Source organism: Fulmarus glacialis, unplaced genomic scaffold, assembly GCF_000690835.1.
Source record: "Fulmarus glacialis isolate BGI_N327 unplaced genomic scaffold, ASM69083v1 scaffold13347, whole genome shotgun sequence".
Classification (NCBI taxonomy): Eukaryota; Metazoa; Chordata; class Aves; order Procellariiformes; family Procellariidae; genus Fulmarus; species Fulmarus glacialis.
Genome location: NW_009223861.1, coordinates 1,306 through 10,938, shown reverse-complemented (window position 1 = coordinate 10,938; position 9,633 = coordinate 1,306). Strand labels below are relative to the sequence as shown.

The following is a 9,633-nucleotide window of genomic DNA, read 5'->3' as shown; positions in this document are numbered from 1 at the left end:
AGCTGCGGGTGTGGGCAGCGCTGGTCAGTGCTGCCTGCCCTGGGGACGAGCGTGCTGACTGCTCGGGAAAGCTAGGTTAGAAGTGGTAGAACATGGACTGTGAGACCTGCTCTGTTCTAGCTTCTCCTGTTCATGCAGAGATACAGAAAATCAAAATCGAGCCTTCTCCTCCACAAAGAAAAAGCAGCACTCAATGGTATCCATATTTATTTATTTTTCTCCTCAGAGTATGTAGTGCAGTTGATCCCCAGATGTCAGCAGAAACTTCTCAAGGGCAATTAAAGTGAGTCAGACTGTGGGAGCGTTTGTTGTGCTGAACCTTATATTTCTCTTTCTACTCAGCTGAGTCAGAAGAACTGCATAGTGAAGAATCTGAAGAGGTTTCGGAAGCAGTTAGAAAGAGAAGCAGGAAAGCTTGAGGCAACAAAATGTGCCTTTATTCCAAAGACCTTCAAAATGCCTTCAGAGTACTATTTGTTTGTGGAAGAATTTCGCAAGAATCCTGGCATCGCTTGGATTCTGAAACCAGTAAGTATGTGTTCTTCCAAGGAAAGTGAGACAGAGATGAATGGATGCCTTCGTTCTGCAGAGGGAGAGGAAAAAGTGCAGGAAATCCACAAGAAGAACTGGGCATAGCAGGGTGGCTAGGAGCAGCAGTGCTCCTGGCCAGTTTCCTGGTCAACACATACTACCAAAACACTTTTTCTTGTGCAACAATTTATTTCAGCAGTCAAAAGAGAGGTCAGTTTATTTGTAGAGCCAAAATTAACTCTATGGTGAAGGTATAAAGTGCAGAGTTCTTGTGTGGAGGAACAGATTGTGCTCCCAGGGGTTCTCGCTGTGGGGTTACAGGCAAATTCATGCTCTGAAATCTTTCAGTTCAGCTGCAGGTGTGCAAGAAAGTGTGTGTGTGCTGGGCAGCTATCTAGCTGGGCTTCTGGTTAAGCAGCGTTCTAGGGCAGCCCCTAAAACTGGAGCTATGAAAACATCTGTGTGGTTTTAGGGAAATCCCACTACGTTAGATGACAGCCCGTGTAAGTCCAGCCAACTTACTGAGCAGACTGAGAATGTGAAGAGATTATGGGAGACTGCATGAGCAGCCTGGAGCGCAAGTTGGGGTGGATTTGATTGGCATTAGCTTCTCTCTGCTCTGCAGTTAGAGACCTGAAGTGTAGCCTCATGCTCTGAATCACATTTATCCCCCCAAACCTGTAGCTCCCTGGAGCTGTGCTGAACGCAGCAACTTCCACTTCAGCCAGTGTCCTAGGGACCAAGGAAAAATTGTGTTTCCTTTAGAAATTATGATAATACAACGTGATGCTGAGAAATGCCATGCTTCTGCTGGATGATTCAAGCCATTCAACATCATGAGTATCGTGCCGTGGTGCATAATTAAAAATACTGTGAGACCTGCGAGCGAGCAGTCGCTTTGCTTTGCGCAGCAGGTCTGGTGAGGAGGCTGGGACAGGAGGATTCGCCTTACCCTGTGAGTCAGGCCCCTGGGTAAGGGCACACTTGTGAGAAGTGAATGGGAGGTAATTATGCAAACTAACATGTGAATTACAACCAGGAGGATAGCAGCTAGTGATTATCTAACTCTACAAGGGGGAATGTGTTAACTGACAACAAAAACCCTTATATTAAGCTGATTTTTTGCCCACAACCTCAATTAACATGGTAAATAACCAGAACACAGTAAACAAGGATATATGAAAAGCCTGTGATTACTGAGATTATACCAACAACTTAAATGGAATAGTTTGTGGCTGACCTCAAAACTCACAGACAAGTAAAAATAAACTCTGTGTTACTCCGTCAGTCTGTGCTCTTGAGCAGCCCTGTGTTGTAATGTCTCAGGTTGCCTGCTCCCGCACTCACATGCAGTAGTAGGTCAGGACGTGCACAGTGCCACATCCTGGAGCTGAGGAGTCTGGGCCTCCTTGGGAAGGCACCCTGGGGAGCCTTGCTTCTCGGGTGGCTTATCTGGGCCACTCGTCACCCACTTTTAATACATCGTGCAGCCTAGGCTGTCTTCAGGATTGTTATGTTCTTGCTTGCCATAGTTCTCTGACATCTTTCATGGCTTTCCTGTTTAATTAAGTTCTTCTATAATGTACACAAATTTAAAATGTGACTTAACAAAATTCCCGACAACATATGTTGCGTTACTTCTATTTCTGCAAGCATGTGACAGAGTTTGTTTATTCGGCGCTGTGGAACTTCCCCATAGGCTGGCTGCTTGCTCTGCCCTTTCCTCCAGGAATCCTCCTAACGCTTACGAATCTGGGCGTTTCGCACTAGAGGGCTGTTGTTGGATCCTGCTGCCCCCATAACCTTAGATAAATGTGCTTGCATAAAACAGATGATGAACCAGGTTATGCAGGGCTTCTACACTGAAATTCTGGGAAAGAGCGGGAAATACTAACGTTAAAGCCAGTAACTCTGCTCTTCCATCTGTATGTTGACAGGGCACAAGGTGAAGGAATCTTCCTGTTCTGAAAACTGAAGGATATCGTTGATTGAAGAAGGTGAGAACAACTCTCTGTCTTCTCCTTGGGGAACACCCAACAGGCATTTTGGTTTTTTAATCTTATTTCATCCTCTCCTTCTGCCGGTGACTTGTTCTGTTCTCTTGTGGCTGTCTCGTGTAATACTCCTTCACCGTTCCCCAGGTCAACAACAAAGTTTCCTACTGTGGCTTTTCCCAAATTGTCAGATACTTTAGCTGGGATCTGACTTCTTATACTTTGTGTGCATGTTTATATATAAACTTCTGATCTTAGGTAGGTCTAACACCAGGCAGCAGTATCAGCAACTGGGTTATATTATACACTTCTCTGCACTTCATAGGTTGAAAGTTTGACTTGGGAGTTTATGTTCTAGTGACATCTGTAAGTGCAAACCACCATTCTTATGCCAGAAATGCATTTCCTTGCCTTCACACCCAGTTGCTCCTTTCTTCTCCCAGTACATCCCACTGAAGGCCTGGTTATACAGAGGTGGATTTGCTTTTCTAATACATGATTTACTCTGAATAACAGAGATGATTGCTGTATCCATGCCTGTGTGTGCCATAAAGAAGGGTAAGAAAAGGAATGTATAATTCTACTGCTTGGTATTAGATGCATCAGATGAACCTTGTCACTTCTGACTCCTGCAAACACCTACAGGATTCGGCTGTCCTGTTGCTGCTGCTGTCTCTCTCCTGTCTCTCCCCTGTCTTTTTTCATTGGAAAACTGGTGTCACCAGATCACTGGAAATGTCAGTTTGACAAATCAGCTAGGACCAAAGCTGAAATGTCAGTCCTGGTTTTATTGTTAGTGGTTGATGTTGGCAGCCTTTCTTCTTCCTCAGCTTTGCAGAACCTAAGGACAGGGTGATTCATGGGAGAGAACTATTTGATTTCTTATATGTCACCCTTGCTACTGGATTGAGTTTGATAGCTTTCATTTGATTAACACATCTTCCCAAAAGGTATCCCACCTCAATTTGATGGCTTAGGAGACAGGAAAATCCATCACTTCCCTCTGTGAAAGTTCAGCAGAGTTCATGCTTGCTCTGAATGATCAAAAGCCTTTCCAGAGTGAGGGTACAGCAAGCTGTCTTGGGTGAAGGTGCACTGAGGTTTGGAGACATGCTGACATGAAAAGCTTCATGCCAGCCATGAGGCACAGTACTAGCTCAGGCCAGTCACTCTTTCATTTTCCAGATACCACTCTTGATTACTCCTGATTTTTAATTTTTTCCTGCAATTTTTAGTAAGATACCATCATGCAGTATTGGATTTAAGCTTAGGTGGCTGAAGCTCAGGTGACTGAAGCCTGTGATTACAGACAGGGAAGAATTAATTGGCACTGGGGCAGACGAGGACTGTTTAGAGTGAGAATTCCATATTTGCTTGTTCAGTGTCTGTCTGTCTTTGATCCTTATCTCTACTTCATTCCAGATGTTCATCTCACAGATGTGGCAGTGCAAAAGACTGCACCTGATGATGATCCCGGGAAGGTGAGGGATACGCACTGTCTGCAGACTATTCCCCTGCTGCCTGCCACTGGGGCTCTTTGGCAGATGCAAGCAAGCTGACCTCATCCTGCCAGCTGCCGTGCCGTGGACGTGTGCTGCAGCCACTTAACTGTGCTGCCTTCTCTCCTGATACCCATAAATGTGGTTTCGTTGATAGCAGCTTTAGGAGAGAGGCTGGGCGAGCGTTCTGCTTTAATGTTGCTTTGCAGCTGTCTGTGCATCTATAAGGCTGATCTTTTTGACTTTAAACCTAATAACGTTCTGGTTAGTGCTCTTCTGAGATGTAGATACCTTATAGCTTAGCCCTTCGCTTCTAAGACCTCAGCGGTACACCAAGGTTGACATTGCTGCACACAGCTGTCTCTGTTAAGCTTCCTCTCTCGAGAGGTGGCAGCTGAGAGAAAGAGAGAGGGAGGGGAAAGAAAAACTTTAAATGGGATGTCAGATTCCTCATGAATCTGAGATGAGGGTCAAGGTTTGAGAGTAATGGAAGATGGTGTTGAATTTCCCATTTTATGGGCTGCTCCTTTCTATAGATCTCTCTTGTCTGTATGGAAAGGAGGGTCTTTGCAGTACCCTGATAGAAGAGAAGATGTTGATTGCTGTTAGGGAACTTCTGATGGAGACCTGGGGACTTTTTTCCTATAGCTGTACAGTAGTCAAGCCTGAAGAGTTTAACTGCATTGTGGGGCTGGTGGCCCCTACCTTCTGGTCTCTGGCTTTTTACTGAGTTCTTGCTGGGCTGTGGAGACTATAGGGTGATGATTGAAAAAAAAAATCTGGACTAAATGTGCGGTCATCTGTTTGGAACAGCTTAGTATGGTTGTGTTTGGATGTCTCAGGGCTGCAAGTGGGTGATTCAGCAGCTTGGACAGCTCTTGACTGCCAAGTGTGGGGCAGGGTTGGTGGAAGTTCTCTGTGGATATGGACAACGCTTTCATCCACAGCCTCCAGAGTGCTCAGAAGGTGATTATCAGTGACAGACACTGCTTTGAGCTCTATGGCTGTGACATCCTGATCCATCGGGATCTGAAACAGTAAGGGTGTTAATAAACATACAAGGGGTTATAGCATCAGGCCAGCTGCTTCCCCTGGGACAGGGGTGTCGTGATGCTTCTGCATCTTGTAGGTAGATGCTTGCAGGCTGGCTGAGAGTGAGCCAGTCTGGAACTGCAAGTGAAGTGTAGAGAGGTTTGAACTGTTTGACATGAAGGGAGCTGCCGTCTGGAAGGATACAGCTGCTTTTGCTCGGAGTATCAGGGTTTATTAGCTGGGTGCAGCACCCTGTGACTTTGTCTGTAGGACCTCTAGCACTGTGTTGTGAAACCCTGCCAATTGGGCTATTTCTGGAATATGTTCCCCTAATATGTTATCAGCATATCACAAGTATCACAGCACTTGCCAGAGATGGAAGGTTACCATCATCTTTTCTCTTGCTTATGTATATTACAGCAGTGCCCCATCAGCATTGATAAACCTCAGCTGGTGCCATTTAGCTGCCAGCACTAAACATAACCCGTGTCTGTGCTACACTGGCTAAAAGACAGACCCCAACTGAAAGAGATCCCTCCTGCTACTTGTGGAGAAAAGGACTCCACAGGAGTTGAGGGTATTTAAAACAAAACTACAAAAAAACCCCCTTTAAAACATAATTTGACCCTAGATTTTTTTTTTAAAATACAGTTTTTCTCACTGGCTAAGTGAAAAATACGTATCATTAAAGTTCAACTGAAATTCTCGAATTCTATCTGCTTCGTACGCAACCCAAGTATTGCAACAGCAGGAACCCGAGACCGCAACTGACTTGTCATTACAGGAGTTGAGAAAAACAGAAACAGCAAATAGTACTTCAGAAATGACATGCAAATAGGATTATTATTCTTTCAGCCTTAATCATGTACAGTGCAGTACCATAGGTAAGGAAATTTCCCTTAGATATGATTGATGTTGACAGTGCTCTCCTAACTAAACGTCTTCTCTGATTTATTTTCTTTAACTCTTCCCTCTAACAAGACGTGGTAGCTGGTATACCTGTTACAGCCTTGTGTCCTGTCAGCATCAATCCAATATTTCACATGGTGCCACTGGGGACAGCTTTATTTCAAATGAGCAAATAAATGCAGCACAGCTGTGCTCCTAGCTAGCTCTAATTTGCACAATTTACTCTGTTCGTAGCCTCAAACCAAATTGCTGTTTAGGCAGCCTGCATGTAAAGAGCTGGAGTAACTGCAGTTGGTCAGGAAACAACTGAATCGGAATGAAAGTCCTCGATGTCGTCACAGCGCTCAGATACCGCTGCTGGGCTCTCGTAGGAGAGCTATTTGAACATTGTGTTGTGCTAGGAAACTGTTCCCAGGAGACATCCACATTCCACCACTAAAAAAGGGTTAATGCTCATTCTGTGAATTCTCCTCAGCTTTTACTGCTTCAGCTAGACTTTGGTTTTCACTTGTATGGCTTTCTGGAAGCTAGAGGGATTTTTTTCTTTAGTACCATCGAGAACAGGAATAGAAACTTTGCAATAAGCTCAGAATGTTCTTTGGCTAGCCGCATGGGAAAGAGATTTAGGGTTGGATTTCCTATTGCTTCACACTTACTCCTGCCTGCTAGCAGGGTAATGATTTTGTGGACAGGCATTTCTCTTAGATGAGCCATTGGCAAAACTGCCTGTTTCTCCCTAATTTACTGTTGTATTTCCTCAGCTGGCTTCTGGAGGTGAATGCTTCATCCTCCCTCACTGCCAGTAGCCAGGAAGACTGCGAACTCAAGTGTCATCTACTCAAAGACACACTTCATATTGTGGACGGGGAGGGCAGGCAGGCAAAGATGTTTATTACCTTCTAAGGGTTTTTATTAAAATGTTTGGAATGGGTGGTTTGGTTCCATGTCTTGGCAACTGATCATAATACTCTAACCTTTATAGCAACTAAATGATGAATTTCCAGAAACTGAGCAAAGTAAGCAAGCACGCTGCCACTTCAGAGTGGGAAAACAAAACAGCACAGGGCTGCAAAGGGAATGGAGTCTGTGTCGGAGCTGGGACTTGCACAAGAGCTCTCTTTCAGAGGCTCTTCTGCATTGCGCCTCCCACACTTACCACTTCTGGAGCACTCTGTTCCAAGCAGCTTGTCTTGCAGCATTTTGTGATTGACTTTACAACTGTGCTAACCTCAGATATTAATAGTAGAAAGATGTCCACTGCTTTCAGCTGTTCAGCTTTGTCTCTGATTGTCTGGGAGTTTATTCCTGTGCGCAGTCAGATAATTGTCATTGCTCAGGTACTTCAGTACGTGTATTTGATGTTGTAGGCTGATGGGGAAGGAGAAGCGTGTTGGAGGCTTTGACCTGATACGGAACGACAGGCCTGTCAGCAGCGGGGGAAGCCTGGGTACTCTGGTGAATGAGAACGTCATGGCAAACACACATTTAGGTGTGTACTCATCCAGCGCTGGCAGGGTGCCCTGCTCACGTCCCTAAGCTGTCTGCACATCAGCAAGAGGAGAGCACACACCTTTCACTCGAGAACAGAAGAACAAGAACGGGCTTGTGGGCTTTTAGGGGATTAAGAGACCAAAAGGAGCAAATGCTTTCCGAAAGTGGATGTAAGCGACCAGGCTGCAGGAGCACTGTTGAAAACAAGCATGTAAACGCAGTGGGAACAGTTTTGTTCGTAGTCTGCTTTCCAAGCATTAAGTCACAGCAGAGTTCTTCATATGCCAGCCTTGCTGCAAAATCCACTCTACAGTCACTATGGTGACTTCAGGCACTTTCCTGAAGCTAGTTGTGTATTTTACTGTTGGGAAGTAGTACTTGGATTCTGAAGAGAGGATGACATGTATCATAGGTACTCAACTCAGTGTGCCTACAGTCATCTCTGGCCGTAGTTTCTAACTAGCAAAACACGAGTACAGCTTCACCTGAAAGTGGGACATTACCTCACCTCTACAGGAAGGAAGAGTAAGGTGATGTGTCACTCCCCTGTTAATGTTTTCATTGCAGGCTGCTACAATGACAGGAAGAAACAACTGAAGCAGCTTTTCAGTAATGCTGATCCCAAGCTTGGGTGGGAGAGATCACCGTGGATGAAGTTCGCGCTCTCTTCCTCATAATGTGCAGTGGCAGTTCCCACCTCTCCCTGGACGCTGCTGGCCCAGCACGAGATGCTGGCCTCCTTGCTTCTGAAGGTTTCCCAGCTCGGAAGCTGCAACAAGCTCGAATGAAGTATTTCATAATGACTGACAGAAGGGATGCTGGCTTCTCGGCTGTCCATCTGCACTCGCACAGCATAGTTCTGTACCGTGTAAGAAAATAAAGGGGCGAAACACATTCTGCAAAGCAAAACAAAGCTTTTAGGGAAGGCAGGCACCTGATCCTTCTACTGCTACTACTATGGAAACATGTCAGAGCAGAAAACCTGTTGCCATGATACTGTAAAAATAACCTCGCCATCACATGTTACGGAGACGTTGACTAGCTGTACTACACAGGTTATGTAAGAGAGTGACTCCAACGCAGGGATGGTGTATGGCCACTCGCTTCCAGAAGAGATGCAGTTTTCTGAAAAAGCTACAGGCAAGACAGTTCAGGTATTAAGTCAATATTATTTTTAACCTGTGTATCTGAAACTTAAGCCTGAAGTGGACAGCCTTGCTTCTTGCAGTTGAACATTTAGGGTTCACGCCGTTAACTACAGAATTTCAAAACTTAGATGAAGCAATGGTAGTTGGCTTTTTAGATTTAACGAAATCACAGCTCAGTTTTAAGGAGTCTGAAACAGGGTATTTTTGGAACTCTCTATAATCTGAAGAGCGTGTGGAACCGGACAAGGCAGTGCCGGGCTGCCTGGAGGAGGCACCTCTGCCCTGTTAGGCTGGAAGGCGGTCAGGGAGCCAGGAAAACAGTGGTGCTGTGTTAGTTCTGCATGGCTATGCGGAAGGGACGAGAGCGAGGGATCGGGCCTAGCTCTGCGTTAGGCATGCAAGGTTTGACAGAATGGATGAGAGCCAGAGAAACAAGGCCAATGGCTGGGTTTAAAGTTTCAAAATTCTATCCAGAAATATCTTTACGGAAGTTCGAAAAATAAAAGGCTTGGCAGGACCCAGACACTTTCCTGTACACAGAAAAAAATCAAACTCACTGTAGTCCATTACTAATTAGAATTAATTCTTTTTAAATCTTAACCAAGGTCTTAACCAAGTTGTGCTGGGGTAGCAAGTTCAGACTAAGGAGGGTAGTGTAGAGGACAATAAATGTTAAAACCTTTGAAGAAACCGTTACTGGTTAAATCAATAGTCCTTTTACTACAAGACAGGCTCAGTGACTAATCCCACTCAGCCCTCTTCAGGCTGCTTTTTTAAAATATGCATACAGTTTATATACATTTTATCCCTTCCTCTAATTTTGGAGGCCTCCTTTCTGTGGTCTCTTGCCTTCCAACTTAACAGTAGAACATGTTTTCCCAGCAAGACTAAAAGGATGCTCCCTCCCCCGTCCCTCCCTACACATCTTTAAAGAGATTCCCGACGTGCTTCAGATGTATAGCTTTGCTTTGTTTTAATACCAGAAGCGCGCACAACTCCTCTTCTGTGCTTTGGGCACGCTGTGGATTC

General features: G+C 45.1%; 1 protein-coding gene across 1 annotated transcript; it reads left to right on the top strand.

The window, feature by feature from the left end:
• Window positions 1-342: 342 nt before the first annotated feature.
• LOC104079799 (probable tubulin polyglutamylase TTLL9) lies at window positions 343-8,133 on the top strand (the record flags this gene model as incomplete). Its single annotated transcript, XM_009581954.1, is given in 10 exon segments — window positions 343-528; window positions 2,859-2,891; window positions 2,969-3,005; window positions 3,008-3,052; window positions 3,948-4,006; window positions 4,867-4,940; window positions 4,942-5,061; window positions 6,727-6,840; window positions 7,333-7,454; window positions 8,024-8,133. Coding segments are annotated over 10 exon segments (900 nt in total), but the record flags the coding sequence as incomplete, so codon positions are not given.
• Between the last annotated feature and the right edge of the window lie 1,500 nt (window positions 8,134-9,633).